Source organism: Montipora foliosa, unplaced genomic scaffold, assembly GCF_036669935.1.
Source record: "Montipora foliosa isolate CH-2021 unplaced genomic scaffold, ASM3666993v2 scaffold_436, whole genome shotgun sequence".
Taxonomy (NCBI): domain Eukaryota; kingdom Metazoa; phylum Cnidaria; class Anthozoa; order Scleractinia; family Acroporidae; genus Montipora; species Montipora foliosa.
Window position 1 is genome coordinate 385001 of NW_027179741.1, and position 17500 is coordinate 402500.

Below are 17500 nucleotides of genomic sequence, written 5' to 3' on the forward strand. Positions count from 1 at the left end.
ATCATGTACACTTACTCATTACTTGGGTTATGGTCACAGTCAAGAGAATTCATTTGAATTCAAAGATAAAAACTACCTCCAAGTACACGGAACCGCCATGGGAACCAAGCTGCCAGATCTTTACGTGTAATCACTTTCTCATTTGATTGATGTTACCATGATTAATGCATCTAATGTCGCAAACATAGCTTGTGATCAAGATCTTAAGACAAAGTTACAAGGAAATTCTTGTAGGATAATCAGGACCCAAGAACATTGTTTAGCGCTTCACTTCAATTCACATGAAAACGCCCTGAGGCCAAATGAAGTAAGGAGTCTTCCACTATATTGGCTTGGTGTTAGAGTATCGACTGAGCGTACAAACAACCCAGGAAAACGAGATTTCCATTTGTGGGTTATTTAATTTGTGGCCATTAAAGTCAACGAGGGTTAAATACACCTTATTCCAAAATGGCCGCCATTTCAGTGTTCTTTTGTTTCCATGCAAATTGGCCCTAATGGCCTCGCTTACAAACATAAAATTCAAAAGAGTATTTAACCTTGAACGAGGCCATAAGGGCCAATTTGCATGCAAACAAAAGAATATTAAAATGGAAGCCATTTTGGAATAATGTGTATAAACACTAATCACTCAAATTGAAAGCCCTAAAGAAAACAGCTGCGTGGATTCAAAAGAACGTCCTGACAGAAACCCCACCGAAAAAGGGTTTACAATTTGACTTAGGAGTCCGTACAAAGAAAAGGAAAAGAGCGATAGAAGATGTTCAATCCTGCATAGCTCTTAATGTTAATACTTCAATTGCGCAGAACCGGTTAAGGTGATTCCCTAGTATTAAAAAAAGAACTGAACATAACATGCATGGATTTGTGGAGTGGAAGTTACCGTGCTCATTTTAACTGTAACATGCTGACGAATATGAATATTTAGGCAAATGAACTGTGCGCATGACAAAAGTCAACAAGTAAGCGCACTTCTTTTCAATAAAACTAGCGATAGTGCACAGAATTTTACTTTGTTCAACCTACGGTTAACGAAAAATGCCGTTGGAAAGACCGGTAAGGGGCACTTTGCTCGTTTTTGAGGTAGAGCTTCGAAATTGAAGCTGGATTCCTTCACCTGGATTCCTTCCATCTTTAAGCGAGGACTGGGGCGAACTTCAAAATGGCAAGAACGTGGAAGGTGGATGAAAACCTTGGAAAAACTTTAATGGATTTCTTTTCTCTTTGATCAAATTCATTTTATTGCTACTGTAAGCTCTCTTTCACAGCGGGTGTCTTGTTATGCCAAGTGAGAGATGTCCAGTGCAAAACCAGCGAGTCACCTTAACCGTAACATTGGATCTAGGGTCTGAGTAATTTTGTTTATTAATGTCTTCACAGGTGCATGTTTCTAAGCAATCCAACATTCCAGATCATTGCAGAGCTTATGCACTAAGCGACCCTAGGGACAAGGATTATCAGATCATTTTCCCACACGATCATCTAGAAACCTGTGATCGCTGTTACCTACTTTCTTCAGTTCTTGCTGAAATACATGATGCAATTGAAAAGATGTCTGATAGCAACATCTCTAGTGACGTGGTAGAAGAGGTGAACTTCATTGAAGGGCAAGCTAAGCAAAACATCTGGGCTTGGAAAGCTCACCTACTTCGCTGTGTGAATCAGGATGAAGCCCGAATAGAGGTGATTGATGCTCTCGATGAAAATTCCGTACTCCTGGTTCAGGACTGGGCCATGAAGTTCTTGCCAAGAAAGGTTAGAGAAAGCCAAAGTGATTGGTTTGCAAAGCGGGGTATGTCTTGGCACATTACTGTAGCTACTCGATGAGCAGAAAACAACGAATTGGAGATGATGACATTTGTGCATGTTTGCCAGATCTGCAACCAAGACAGCTGTGCGGTGCTTTCCATTATGAAGGATGTTATTGGAAAGTTAAAGTCGCAGCTGCCTCATCTGAAAACTGTCTTTTACAGACAGGACAATACCGGCTGTTACCACTGCGGGGCTACGATAGTGGGGGGCAGCTTTACAAGCTGCGCTAGTGGAGTGACTGTGAAACGCTTGGACTTTTCAGACGCACAGAGCGGTAAAGGCTCGTGTCATAGGAAGGCGGCTTCAATTAAGTCACACATGAAAATCCACCTTAATCAAGGGTCTAACATCGAGACTGCCAAGGAAATGGTAGACGCTATCCAGTCATCGGGAGGTGTTCCTGGAGTTGACGCTTCATGCATCCCAGCGCAAGACCCAGCACCGTCCTTGAATGTAAAGATGGCAGGAGTGAGTTTGATTTCCAACATTGTATACAACAACGGAAGTCTGACCGTCTGGAGAGCGTATGGAATAGGGCCTGGTAAGTGCATACGCCTCAAGGACCTCGGTATTCCACAGTTGGTGCAGATTCCAGACCTCGTGAAATGTGATGAGGGTACAGCCACAACAATGCCGAATGCACACTTTATTAAAGTTAAATCCAGGCGTCAACCTTGCTCAGATAATTCCCAGCAATGCTCAGATACCAAAGAGGAGACTGTGACTGATACGTCACCCGCTGTTCATATATTTTCCTGTTCCAAGAAAGGATGCATGAAAGTTTATCAAAGATTTTCTTCATTACAGCACCATCTGGACCTCGGAAAACACGAATGTGCTTTGGAGCATGAAACACTCCTTGACAGAGCAGTGCTTGGTTATGCAGAGAGGCTACAAGGTCAGTCTGGTAGTGTACCACAGATTGAACAAGTGAGAAAGCAGCTTAACCTCTCGAATCAGCCTTTTTTACCAATGGGTTGGGCCCTTAAGTCTAGTCGCGTAAAGCGCACACGATTCACAGAGAAGCAGAGAGACTACTTATCCAGTAAATTTCGTATTGGCGAGTCAACCGGCCAGAAAGCAGATGCAACCTCGGTATCCAAGTCAATGATGACTGCTAGCGACAGTAATGGAAACCGCCTTTTTAGCAGTTCTGAATTTCTGACCAGTCAGCAAGTTTCAAGTTTCTTTTCAAGACTGTCCTCAAAGCGCAAACTTGAAGATGACGAAATGACGGAAAGCGACTTTGAAGAAAACCAGAACGTTGAAAATGAGAAAGCCTTTGACGAGTTGAGAAGTGAAGTTCTTCAAGCGGTTACCCTTACTCATCCAATATGCTGTGACAGGTATAACATCTGCGAACTAATTGCAGATTCAAAGCTATCAATCTTTGCAATTCAAATGCTTAAGGATATCTGTGAGCACTTTGATATACCAATAACGGACATCAAAGTAAAGAGAAAAGCCCCTTACATTGACAAGCTGATCGCCTTTGGAAAAAACTGCACTTGTCAGAAATAATTAAGATCTGTTTGGTTAAAAAGGCATTGTAACAGCATTTGCGGGGAAACCTGGAAGGCTTGCATATGAAGAAAGAAGCGCGAACTTGACTTGGTATAGTGGCCATACATTCAGCGAGCAATGACCCAGTTGTGAGCAGTGAAAACCCGACTCATTCAAAGTGTTTTTGTTGTGGACAGTTTATTTTTGTCTTTAATGGTACTGTGATATCGAAGACTTTGCAATCTAGAACACTGAACTTACAATAGCAAGATCTTTGACGATTGACAAACAGTCTTATTTTAAGAAATATTACAAGTTTTGGCTTTGTTTTCGCGCATCTGTTTCCCTACCAGTCAGTGTAAAACGCAGACTGCAGACTGCGGACCAGGGGTAAAATGCAGACTGCAGACTAAGAGTAAAACGCAGGCTGGGGTAAAATGCAGACCGAGCGTAAACTGTAGTCGTGGAAGGGTTTAAGGGAAAAAAAATCCCGCAAATACATGTAAACGAACACTTACTTGACAACATCTGCTTTCACAAATCCATTCCTTTCTTCTCTGGAATGTCGTCGACAACCCGAAAACATAATCGCAATCTTGAACCTTTTTTCCGTCCAAGAGACTTCACGCTTCAACTTTAGATGCGAAGTTTTTGATATATGTGACCAGGGACCGTGAACTGGTACAACACCACGATGTTTACGCTTAAATGAAAGCTGCTGACCCAAAATACTGTGCAGGAAGAAATATGGCGATAAAAAAGGGAGTAAATCATTCCAACAACAAAGAAAGATGTTCTGCAGGAAATTTGGATGACCTGCTATGAAAGTATTGCAAATCAAGGTACGCAGACTTAAGCTGTTCGGATGTTCATTGAAACCTCTGGCGAATGGGCAATGCACTTCGACTAGGAAGCGAACTGTGTAACTGATACCGGCTAGCTATTTCACCGATTTGGAGAAGAAGGAGTACAAATGTTTAAAAGTCTACAGTCTTTATTCTGCATTTTGCACCCAGCCTGCGTTTTACTCTCAGTCTGCAGTCTGCATTTTACACTCAGTCTACATTTTACCCTTGGTCTGCAGTCTGCAGTCTGCAGTCCGCAGTCGACGTTTTACACTGACCGGCTTCCCTACCCCCTCCAGGTGCGAATGATTTTGATCTGTCACGCAACACTAAAAGGGGTAAAGCATGAAGAGGACACCTGCCTAGCAGTTATTAAGAGGGGTCTATCAAAATTTCAGCTGTTTTAAGGCCTAGGATTTTTCAAGTGCAAAGAGTATTAAGGTAGGATGAAGAAAGATATGCTGAGTTCAGTCAGAGGTTTTGAAATAATTCTCTTGTTTTCCCGAGTTCGTGGGTTGCCAGCCGATCCGGCACAGAGTGATCAGTTGAGAATAACACCAAATGAGGTATAAAAAGTGGCTTAAAGTTACCCAGAAAAGAAGAACACTCTGGGGTAATAAATATTCTAATACAACGCTTTGTACAAGTGCAATTGCGAGTAAAGATTCTTTTGAAGGGCGTCAAGCTTTTGTGACTTGTCGAGCAACAACAAACCAACGGTCATGAAAAAGTCTCATATTTCAGGTGAAATTTATTCAACTTCAGAAGGTTCGTTTGAAGTACAAATTAAATTACCCAAGCCAGTTCTTACATATGTTTTAGTACAATGTTTAAATAGCTTATAGCTTGAGTTTCAGGTAAAACCAAGGTGTAGCACATGCCTAAAATTTAAAACGCAACTTTCAGCCTAAATTTAAAACACGGTCAGTTGAAAAAGAACCCAAACTAAATTAAAATTGTTTATCTTCCAGATTATCGCTAAGATAAGAAATCACCGCCAAACTAGCAGTAAAACCCTTAACAAATTGATTTATCGGTGAATATTTTACCCCACTTGCTTCCTTTTGGCGTGTGAGCGAAGTTTTGAGAACGCCTCATTTTGCCTCAAAATTTGGTTGTTTTCAAGTCACCGACCTCGAAAACTGATTTTGTCGATTTTCTCCTCATCGAAGCGGTCTTTTCAAAAACAAACTACACCACATTTAGTTACTTGCTAATACCTTACTATGAACAAGATATGAGCGAATTTTAATTTTTGACCATGGCCGCCGTTTGCTCGATATTTACAGACATCTGCTCTTAAAACGTACATGGAAAATACAACCAATGTTCAAAAGGGTCAGTGGTGGTGTCATGTTTTCCAACACGAGCACATTGCATTAGTTTGGCTTAGGGACATTGACCCCCACTCAGCAAAATACAGGAGGCAAAGCCTGGAAGGCCAAGCCAAAGCAAGTGTAGGGGAATATTTCATCCCAAAAAAGTGTGGTGAGGCTGATTACTGCTACTGTGGTCTTCGCAAAAAGCATGTAACAGACAGTAAATGTTCTATTTGTGGCAGTGACTTGATGAAGTGGATAAATGAGAGTGTTTCTGCAGGGAAAGTTATACCTGCATTAAAGTGCTATTTGAATACTTGTTAAATTTTTAAATAATTTAAGCCTTTCTTAATAAGGGAAAAATTATGTTATGGTTATTGTTTAATAACCATAAATAATCCCTTAAATATTCATGGTTGACAACGGTACACTTTACACAAATTTAATATATGTTATAATATATAGATTTAGCCAAGCCTAAAAGCGGAGCTTCTGGCTTGTTTATTCTTACTGGCTGTAGGAAATAAAAGGCTTTGGAACTGTCTGCCTTTTGGTTTTCCCGGATATTGCTTAATTATGTCATTTTCTTCGCTGCCTAACTAGTGAATTCCATGGTTAATTTCACCTGAAAAACCGACTGATCGTTGATATCGATATCGATACCGGTGATAGCGGTTTTTCCAGCGAAATCCACTGTCAAATTCACCAGTTAGGCAATTAATTTTTCTTGAATCGCAAGAGTTTTAAAAGAAAACAAGCAAATCCTCAGCAAGCAAACGGAAAAGGAAAGAAGCCATTTCGAAAGTAAAAGCAAAGACAGGCCTACACGGACTCCCAAAGTGGTTTTGGTGGTTGTGCCGCATTATCAGAGCCTTCAAATTATACTTTTGCTCTTACAAGCATGTCGTTTAGAGATTTACCTCTTTTGTAAGATAACGACCAGAGTGGTTTTCTTAGAGGCAGATTTATTGGGGAAAATATTAGACTAATCGATGCCACTATTAACTACACAACCTTTAAAAACATGCCTGGACTATTGCTATTCCTTGATTTCGAAAAGGCTTTTTGACACAGTTGAGTGGTCGTTTATACAAAAAACTTTTCGACAATTTAATTTTGGCCCGACCATCATCAACTGAATTAAAGTCTTTTATAATAGCACAGAAAATTGTATTTTCAAAAATGGCTGGTCTAGCGATTCTTTCTAACTCGAAAGAGGGGTCAGACAAGGCTGCCCTCTCTCGCCTTATTTGTTTATTCTTTGTGTGGAGGTTCTAGCGGAAGCAGTAAGAAAAAATAACGAGATCAAAGGAATAACAGTGAACGGTCGTGAAATAAAAATTAGGCAGTTTGCTGACGACACCACTCTCATTTTAGATGGATCACAAAAGTCTTTCACTACCTCTCTAGAGATATTACAACTTTTCAGCGAAATATCTGGCCTCAGTTTAAACCGTAAAAAAACAGAAGCCTTTTGGATTGGTGGTAAAGCAAATAGTGAGGAGAAACTTTGCCCTGAAATCGAGTTGAAATGGATGAGGGACAAGGTAAAGACTTTGGGTGTATGGTTATCAACTGACCCAGTAATAACGATGAAAGCAAACTGTAATAAACAACTAACAAAACTTAAGGCAACTTTGGGCTGTTGGGAATTGCGTCGACTTCGTTTACTTGGTAAAATAAGTGTATTAACAAGTTTAATAATCTTGCATCTTGTTTATATTCTCTCACCTTTGCCAACAGATGAAAGAGTAGTCAATAAAGCTAATAATCTCTGTTACAATTTTCTGTGGGACGGCAAAGGTGACAAAATTAAGCGTGATACTATGATTCGTGATTATGAACAAGGTGGACTAAAGATGGTTAATATAAAAATTTTTAGCAAGGCTTTGAAGTCAACTTGGATTAAGAAATACCTCGACCAAAATAACCATGCAAAATGGAAACTTTTTTTGACCTGCAACTGCAAGATCTCGGTGGTGCTACCTTTTTTAGGGGTAATCTAAATCAAAAAGATTTGTTAAAAGTTGGAAAAGTATCCGACGTTTTCCTGCAAGTACAAATTTGGTCAGAAGTTACTTTTGAAGATTGCATGTCCTCTGTCACCCAGCTACAGTCACAGCCTCTTTGGTTCAATTCTCTTGTACGAATCGAAAATAGACCAATATACTACGCACTATGGGCTACTAAGGGAATTCAGGTTGTCAGCGATTTAATGGTTAATGAGTCCACTTTTTTATCTTTCTCAGAATTTAAAGACCGTTATAGATTAAAACCAAGTTTTCTGTCTTTTCTTGGAGTCATCTCGGGTATAAAGCAGTTGTGGGAAACAACCATTATAACATAACTAAAGCAAGGCACACGCTCTGATTGGTCAATTCAGCATCTACTATTTGCCCATGGGTGTATGCTGCTGACGTGTGTGCAAATGTTTACAAAGCAAATATTTTGACAGACATTGTTTCCAATATAATGGCTGACATCCCTCCTGCCAAAAATGCTAAACTGTCCTCTCAGTTGTCTGAAGAAGAAACAGGATATTCATCCTTCAACCTATTTGAGAGCATTTTTGCAGAGCCACCTGCAAAGAGATTCGCAAGTTTAAGCGAAAGCAATCTTGAAGACCTTGTAAGTAAATGACACTCAAAAAGGACGAAAGAAGTCACAAACTGGTCTGTGTCCACATTTAAAGGTAAACAACAGGGCCCGGTTCCTGGAAAGCCGATTAATCTATCCTCCGATTAGCGTCAAATCCACGCTTAAATTTCTTATTCCTCGGATAACTAATCGTGGGTTAAAAAGGAGTTCCCGAAAGCAAAGTTATCCTGCGATTAACTAATCCCAGATTAGTGCTAAATGAAAAACCAGTTTAACGAGTTTTTCGACTGCCTGCCTCTGAAAAATATGGCACGAAAAATTGGCATGGATTGCGGGGCGGGTGAAGAAAACAAAATAGCGGAAAGTGAGGTGAAAGAACTTGAAGTAAAGGAAAGAAAAAGAAAACCAAATTTCTCACCGCTTGCGATTTCCGTAATTACAGAAAGTGTAAAAAAAAATTTTGATGTGATCTAGTCAAAGCTGGCGAATAATATAACCAACAAAAGAAAAAGTCAAGTCTGGGAGGAGATTACCAAGGAGGTAAATGCTGTTGGCCGAGCGAATCACTCCGTCCGTCGGTCACAATTCTTGAAACGGTGGATTTAGGAAGGCCAACAGTGTCACCGATTATTTGTAGGAAACTGCCGCTGGCAAAACAATGCAACGCTACAAGAACTATTAGGGTTGGCGACAGCGCATGATTTCTTCGCGTCTGCCTTTGTAGGTCGTCTTTCAGGATTTCTACGAGAAATTTTTTTGACTCCCGTCCAAACCTGTATCTACTGCAGAGTTCTTCGTCAGTTAGTTCGTCGAGGTCAATTTCTCGCTGTTGGAACTTTCTTTCGCGTATTTGCGGGTAAATTAGAGGGAACAGTAAGTCCGCCATTTTGTTTGTTTTGACAAAATTCTCCCCCAATTAGCGAGTTAATCGTCCTCGCTAGGTGGGTTAAACTTAACCTTTAGTTTATTCCTAGATTAAGATTAATTGTGCTTTCAGGAACAGAATCTAATCGTGAAATAAAATTTATTAGGCGATTAGCGATATTTAATCTTCGATTAGCACTAATGGGCTTTCCAGGAACCAGGGCCAGGTTATTAAAGCTTAGTTGGAACTCATTAATAGGCTTTACGATAAAGATAAAACGACTTTTTAAAGAAATTTTTTCTGTTAAGATATGTGTAAACCCAATTAAATGCTAATGCGCTGACAATGTCGACAAAATTACATTCTGAATTTGTTGTTTTCCCATCATGATTTTAAAAAGCGCTTACTTTGATAACAGATGAAAAAAAATTGAAAAGTTAAGTTCAATTACAAACCAAATTTTGATAGTATGTTTCCTTTTGTTTTATATTTAGCATGGTGTGCAGAAAAACAAATTCAAACCCCGCTTGAAGCGATGAAAATAGGTCAGCTGGATCAAAACCTACGCAGATTTTATGCAGAAGCGAGAACGAAAAAGGGCGAACATTACAGTAACTCTACCTTGCTGGGATTTTGTCATTCGATAGAAACATTCCTCAATACCCCACCATTTAGCGGAGGCCTACAAATTTCAAATGACCCAACATTTGCAAAATCAAACCTCATGCTAGATGTGCAAATAAAAAATCTAAAACAAAGCGGCAAAGAAAATGTCTCGCACAAACCTGCTATCGAGGAAGAAGACCTCCAGAAGCTGAAATCAAGTGCAGTGTTGTCCTTGTCGTCACCGCTTTCCTTGCTGAGAAACGTTTGGTTTCATGTCGTCCCTTAATTTAACAAAAGAATTTCAGGGTAACTCAGATAAATAAATTATCTTTGAGGGTTTTAGCATCTTACCACATTGGTCTTATTTCATGAATTTCATTCATGCCCACTTTAATGCTTGTAAATTCCCAATACGAAAAAGCTTTAAATGGGCTAAATGCATCCTTGCAAGTAATAAATGCAGTCAGTTTTTACAAGCAAGTCAATGTAGCGCAACAGTCCAAAAATTCACATGTATATATTTACAAATACACATTTCATTTCAGAGGAACAGTCCACTGCTAACAGGACTACATCGGAGTTGTCAGCCTCACCAACCCTGAAGCAGCTAATTCAGTTTATATTTGGTGATCCTGTGATCCCCAGAAATGCCAAGATTGGTTGTCGATCTTTCAGTTTCCCACATGCAGAGTCATGTTTTGGAATTGTTCACTTGCCTCTTCTGCATGAAGATTATGCTTCATTTAGGGCATCAATGAATACATGCATTAATTGTCAGTTTGTTGGTTATGGCAGAGGCTAAAACACATTCAACAATGTGTTCTGATATTTAAGTTCATGTTTCACTTGAGTGCAATGGTGTCTCCTTAATATATAGGAAATTTGTTACCATAATAAATGAATTTATGCTGCTTGATTAATGTTAGTTCCAGCTCCCAGCCGAGGGATTTCCGGTTATCCGGGACATTATATCTACCCGAACGTACTTAGCAAGACAAGGCCCTGTGAGATGCCTCTTTTGCCGCTAGCGCACATCGGGAGTACAAGCTCTTAACCAGCTACACTAAAGTCGCGTGATTCGACCCTTGAAAAAGTTAAGTATAACCTTCTCCTTTGGTCTGTTTTAGTATGGAAGGGAAAGATTGTCGTGACCTGGTTGAGCGTTCTCTCCCAAGATCCTTGATACTGGGCCACCCATTTGTATGAAGAATGAAAGTTTTTCTAAAAAATAACTCTGGGAACAGCTCGTTCAACGAGCACTTTAACTTACAGAACTCATGCCTAGTCAATCTGAGAGGGAACGGTGGCCGCACAGTTAAGAGACTAATGCGCTATGATCTCAGGGCTACAAGAGCCACAAAACCAGACATTTTAGTCCTGGAAATAGGGTCTAACGATCGGCCGACCCTGAGATATTGGGCGAAGCAATCATTGCATTCGTAGATGTGTTGCGCCATGAAATCCAGCACAAATTCACGGTTACATGTCAAGTGATTCCACGCCGGAATCCCCCCTTTCCAAATTACAATCGGAGAGTCAAAAAGCTAAACAAGTGCCTGCAGGACACGTTGACAGACTCTGGCTTTGTAAAATTTTGGCGCCATCGAGGGCTCAACAACCCCACGAGGGACATTTATGTTTGTGATGGAATTCACTTTAACAAGCGGGGACACAAAGCTCTCTACCGCAGCTATCGGGGCGCACTGCTTTTTGGACTGAAACAGATCCAACACAACCAGTCGTCATAATAAGAAAAATTCATAATAATAACAAAAAAAAAAAATCTGCGCTAAATGTGCTTTCGGACCGGTAATTCTTTTGATAAATGCCGCAGGCGTAGTCATTAGTTGGGGTATTTTATCTTGTCCACCCATTTTTGGGTGTGTTTATGCTATCAGCTTTGTGGTCATTGAGGAATGTCAGATGTATTTTATCACGCGTTCTACGCGTTCTGTGGTTATTCCCAGAACACTGTTCTGACACTTTGCTTATTGTCACGGCACCTTTGCATGATCAATGCGGCCAAAGGCTGCCTTTGTGCCAATCATGTTTTGCCGTTGTGTTTTATGAAAGAAAACACCTATCTTGTTCCATACTTTGTGTACCTCATGACGTTTGTTAGGCATTTGTGCCGGCCCCACCTAATGCCGCCTGCGGTAATCCTATATTTATTTACGCCTTAGGTTGGATGATTTATTTATTTATTTATTTTTTTCTGCGAATTATTATGCGCATAGAGCGAGATGTGTTATTAATCCAGACCTACCCCCTCCCAGAATGCCGCCAAAAGGACAGAGACCAGCAGTCAACAAGGCATATCTTACACGGGTTCCTAAACGTAGGCGCGGTGCTGCCGAGACGGCTGAGATCACACAACATCCAGCAACGCTTCGCCAGGTGCCCGCTAATACCGGCCAAGAGATCACCTCCACCTCGTCAGCGGGAGGTACTGCCAACCAGCACCAAGCAAGCGTTCCTGAAGGCGCTCTACAGGGTATTGCCGATGCAATAGCAGAAGCGGTGAAGAAGAGCCTTCATGACACTGGGCTGGTTTTACCTCAACCAGTAAACCAACCCCACATACAGTTTGTTCCAGACCAGCCTCCAGAGCCCGCACCTCAACCCAGCGTCCAAGCCACGGTTCGCACCAACATCCAGACATTAACCCGCGGGATACTAGAAGTGTCTGAACCCACCGTCGATAGCAGTAAGAACTCTTTTATCTCTAGTGCTGTACCTCTGGCATCTAGGCTACCAGAGCGTATTAGAAATAAGATCTGGGCAAACGAGTTTATAGATTTTTCTCATTTGCTAATAACATATAAAGACGACCATAACTATACTTTTCAGCTACAGAGTAATGAGAATGGGCAACAGGTTCTTTCGATGGTGCCTAACCACAAACGGCCCACCATCCAGACTATAGAGCAGTGGACAACCGCTTTCCAAATTTTTGTTTCCATCTTTACTCAAAGATTCCCCCAAAGATTCTCCAGCACTCATGAAATATGGGTCTGTAGTGCGCGATTTAGCCGCCCAGTCCGCCAATTGGCGTTTCTATGACAACAATTTTCGTCAGTTGCGGCAAGAGCAGCAAATTTCTTGGGATAATATTCACAGCGAGTTGTCGCTTCGGGCACACTACCAACCACAAAAGCTAAATGGGTCAACCGGGGAGGCCAAGGCAGATATCGCAGCACTTGGGCTAGAGGAAATTTCCCCAAGGGTTTCTACTGGAAGTTCCATAACGGGACTCACTGCAACGGGTGCGCCTTTAAACACCACTGCTTCAAGTGCGGTAACAACCATCCAATCTTCCATTGCCAACAGCAGCAAAAACCCACAGCGGGGCGAAATCCCACAACGAAGCAACCACCCATGGCTACAAACAGCGCTTCCCACACGGGTTAACGTAGCCGTTCTTTCCCGCGGTTTATTAGGCTATAACTCCCGCATCGCTTATCGTTTAATCAAAGGCTTTTCCGAAGGGTTTAAGATTAATTATCAGGGTCCCAGAATTACGTCTACCACTCCAAATTTAGGCTCCACTAATGAGAATCCTGACATTGTTGACGAAAAATTGCGAAAAGAAAGAGAATTGGGTCGTATCGCGGGGCCCTTTGATTCCCCTCCGCTTGCAAATCTCCGTATTTCCCCTCTCAGCGTTATTCCCAAGAAAACGCCAGGCGAATTCAGAATGATTCAACATTTATCGTATCCAAAGGGAGCGTCGATAAACGACAGTATTCCACCCGAATTTTCATCAGTTAAATATGCGTCTGTTGATGATGCGATAAGCCTTATTCAAAGACAGGGCAAGGGTTGCGCTATGGCCAAAACCGATGTGAGAAGCGCTTTTCGTATCGTGCCAGTAAATCCTTCGGATTACCCTTTATTGGGTTTTAAATGGAAAGAAAAATGGTATTATGATAAAACCCTGCCTATGGGGTGTTCAAGTTCATGTCAAATATTCGAAGATCTTAGTACAGCGATGGAATGGGTCGTGAAGAACAAATTGCAAATTCCGTACATAATACACATTTTGGATGACTTCCTGATCATTGGCAAATCACTAGATACCTGCGGTGCAAAATTAAACAGATTCTTACAATTTTGTCACGAACTGGGCGTCCCTAAGGCAGAAGAAAAGACTGTGGGCCCGGCTCACGTTCTTACTTTTGCGGGCATAGAACTAGATTGCTTACAACATGAGGCCAGGCTTCCTCGAGAGAAGGTTGAGAAATGCCGCGAGGTTACATTACAATTTTTGTCACGTAAAAAAGTCACGCTCAGAGAACTTCAATCATTGATCAGCTTATTAAACTTTGCTTGCTCCATAATAAAACCAGGCAGAGTTTTTCTACGCAGGTTGATTAATCTTACAATAGGAGTTTTCAGACCTACGTATTTTATCCGCCTTACTTTAGACGTTACAAAAGATCTCAGGATTTGGCAACAATTTCTAACATCATTTAACTGTCAATCCATGTTTCTCGAGGAGGTTTGGACCTCATCTGGCGCACTTTCCTTTTACATGGATGCCGCACAATCATGCGGTTTTGGCACTATCTTCGGCACGCATTGGACATATGGCAAGTGGCCTGATAAATGGAAGCAACAGGATATTTCCGTACTTGAACTTTATCCCATTGTGTTGGGCATACACTTATGGGCAGCCCAATTAAAAAATAAACGGGTATTGTTTTACTCAGATAATGAAAGTGTCGTACACGTCATTAACAAGCAAACATCTAAACACAAAGGTTTGCTAGCTCTAGTACGGCAGCTGGTTCTCGTATGTCTGTCCCAGAACATATATTTTAGGGCTCGACATGTTCCGGGGAGGCACAACGTATTAGCTGATAGTCTCTCTCGCTTGCAGGTAGAGAGGTTCTTGTCTCTCACGAGAGGAATGGATTCGTTGCCCACAACAATCCCCCCTCATTTGCAACCAGGCAACTGGGAAATACACTAGCCAGACTCTTAGCAGGCAGTTTGAGCACATCGTCACTCAAAACCTACCAACAGGCTTGGAGGATTTTTCAGCGCTTCGAGATTAACGTCTTGAGCAGAGCCATTTCACAGTTTCCAATTTCGACAGATACACTAGCGTTGTTTGTCGCGTACTTAGCGGACAATAATTACAGTGCGGCGACGACTCTTACTTACGTCTCTGCACTGGGTTACGTACATCGCTTAGCTTCATTGCCCGACCCAACAAAGTCAGAGTTGATAAAATGCGCCCTCAAAGGGTATGCCAAAATTAACCCCACTCTAGACAGCAGATTACCTATAACGCTACCAATTTTAGAGCAAGTAATTTGTGTATGTGAGCAGACACTTTCTTCGTGCTTTCAAAGAAAACTAATTCGCGCGATGTTTGCTCTGGCGTTTTTCGCAGCTTTAAGAGTAGGAGAGATGACAATCACGGCAGGCAAGTCATCTACCAACTTACTACTGCTTAAGCAGGTATTCTTTCTGAAAGATAATGCGGATTTTATTGTGGGCATCAAACTGTCTATGCGAAACTATAAACACAGCGATACCTCTCGCCCTACTGACATTATCGTATACAAAGATAAGCCTGTTTGCGCCGTGACATTGCTTTTGGATTATTTGAGTTTACGAGGACGGAACGCGGGTCCGTTGTTCTGCTGGCCTAATAACACAGCAATTACTAGGCCGTATTTTGCTCAGTGTCTCAGTCAGGCCCTCAGTTTTTCGGGTCTAGATACCAAATTCTATAAGAGCCATAGTTTTCGAATTGGCGCCGCTTTGTGGGCAGCCACAAAAGGCCTGTCTTATGCTCAAATTCGTACGTTCGGCCGATGGAAATCGACCGCCTTTTTAAGATATATTAGAACACCAACTTTAGCCAACTCGTCGCCCCTCTAATTTGTGACATTTAACAGGCCACTCGCCATATCTCTCTGATGCTTGGGTACTCGCCAGCAGGACGAGTGATGATAATCTCAACATAACAATATTACTCAAATGCTTACGCAGGGGCTAAGCATGTACCTATGTAATTATTAAGTAACGCCAGTATATTCTCTTAGAATTCGCCGGGTAGATATAAGTTTTTAAAGGACGACAGCAGATGTTTAAGCAGGGGCTAAGCATCACTTTCGTTCTTCTACTAGCAACGCGTACAACGGCAGATGCTTACGCATGGGCTAAGCATTTTCCTCTCGTATATAAGTACAGTTTAGAGTAACGTTAGGCCGGCATAATTTCGCCGGCCGGATACAGCCACATGAAGGTAAACAACAGATGTTTACGCAGGGGCTAAGCATCTTTTTTTTAAATTAGCAATATGATATAGTTGATTAGTTACGGGCAGTGTTCACGTTTATTCGCGCTTTTGACAGCAAATCCCTGTATGTAAAGGCTCAGTATTGGCTTTGGGTGGGGCTGCCCGTCCTTGTTCTTCATCTCGGGCCGTGGCAGGTAATCCCTCACCTTTGCTGGGAACTGCTTACTTGTTTACGCCCTAGTTGCTCACTTTGTATATTAGATAAGAGAATAAACGGCCACGCCACAAGCGCGGCCAAATTAACACCAACTAGGTGTCACTTATTCTCGCTGTTCCCAGCAAACCGAGCTTCGCCAATACTGCGCACTAACGCTGAAATATCCAGCTTTTAGAATCAGAGAGCATAAAGGAAATTTATTACCATAATAAATGAATTTATGCTGCTTGATTAATGTTAGTTCCAGCTCCCAGCCGAGGGATTTCCGGTTATCCGGGACATTATATCTACCCGAACGTACTTAGCAAGACGAGGCCCTGTGAGATGCCTCTTTTGCCGCTAGCGCACATCGGGAGTACAAGCTCTTAACCAGCTACACTAAAGTCGCGTGATTCGACCCTCCTCCTCCCCATGCCTACCACAGGACTAGGTCATGCCTTTCCTGTTCTATTTTTGTGGGTAATCCCTCAGGCGGGTAATCCCTCACCTTTGCTGGGAACTGCTTACTTGTTTACGCCCTAGTTTCTCACTTTGTATATTCGATAAGAGAACAAACGGCCACACCAAATTATCACCAACTAGGTGTCACTTATTCTTGCTGTTCCCAGCAAACCGAGCTTCGCCAATACTGCGCACTAGCGCTGAAATATCCTGCTTTTAGAATCAGAGAGCATAAAGGTGTTTTAAACTTTTCAAAAGTCACATTTGTATGACATTCATATCATAGTCATGTTATTTTGTTTAGCTTTATGGATTGAATATTCACGTCAGGTTGCATTAGATGAAAAATTTTGTCTTTCTCAACTGAAGGTGCTATGTTAGGTGATCGATTATCAATATACTCATTGTTCAAATACAATAAAAAACGTTCTCTGGCTAAAAATTTTCAAAAAGAATATAAGCTTTCGGCTGTCAATCTACAGCCTTCCACGGATAAAACGTTGAATGTGAATTAGTGAAATATATATTTCACTAATTCACATTCAACGTTTTATCCGTGGAAGGCTGTAGATTGACAGCCGAAAGCTTATATTCTTTTTGAAAATTTTTAGCCAGAGAACGTTTTTTATTGTATTTTAATATGCCTAATCCTGGCTGCGCTTCAATTTTTAATCATACTCATTGTTATTTAAGTAGTTTTATTTGATGTATATCCGCTTCAGTAATGGACAGAATTTCTTGTTCACTTTTCACCTTGGGCCCAGTTGTTGAAATATGTTTTGTTAAACTACTGCTGCAAGACTATTCCCTTATTTAATTGTGTCCAACATTTTAAACTGAAGAAAATGTCCAACCATAACTTGAAATGATCAACAAAATGCCTTAAAAATATGTTAATTATATGTTAACACCTTGGTTCACTTTTGATGGTAAATTATTTGTCTAGCATCAAAATTTAATGACATCTAACCATTAACATCTTGATTGAAACTGAAAATGTTTAAAGTGAATGTACAAAAATGAAAGCAGGTGAACATT

At 41.2% G+C, this 17500-nt stretch overlaps 1 protein-coding gene across 1 annotated transcript; it reads left to right on the forward strand.

The window, feature by feature from the left end:
• The first annotated feature begins 11825 nt into the window (after positions 1 to 11825).
• On the forward strand, positions 11826 to 14523 carry LOC137988965 (uncharacterized). The gene is made up of 2 exons (XM_068834893.1): positions 11826 to 12255; positions 12524 to 14523. Exons 1-2 carry the CDS (start codon positions 11826 to 11828, stop codon positions 14521 to 14523), a joined length of 2430 nt encoding a protein of 809 aa, XP_068690994.1.
• Positions 14524 to 17500: the final 2977 nt, after the last annotated feature.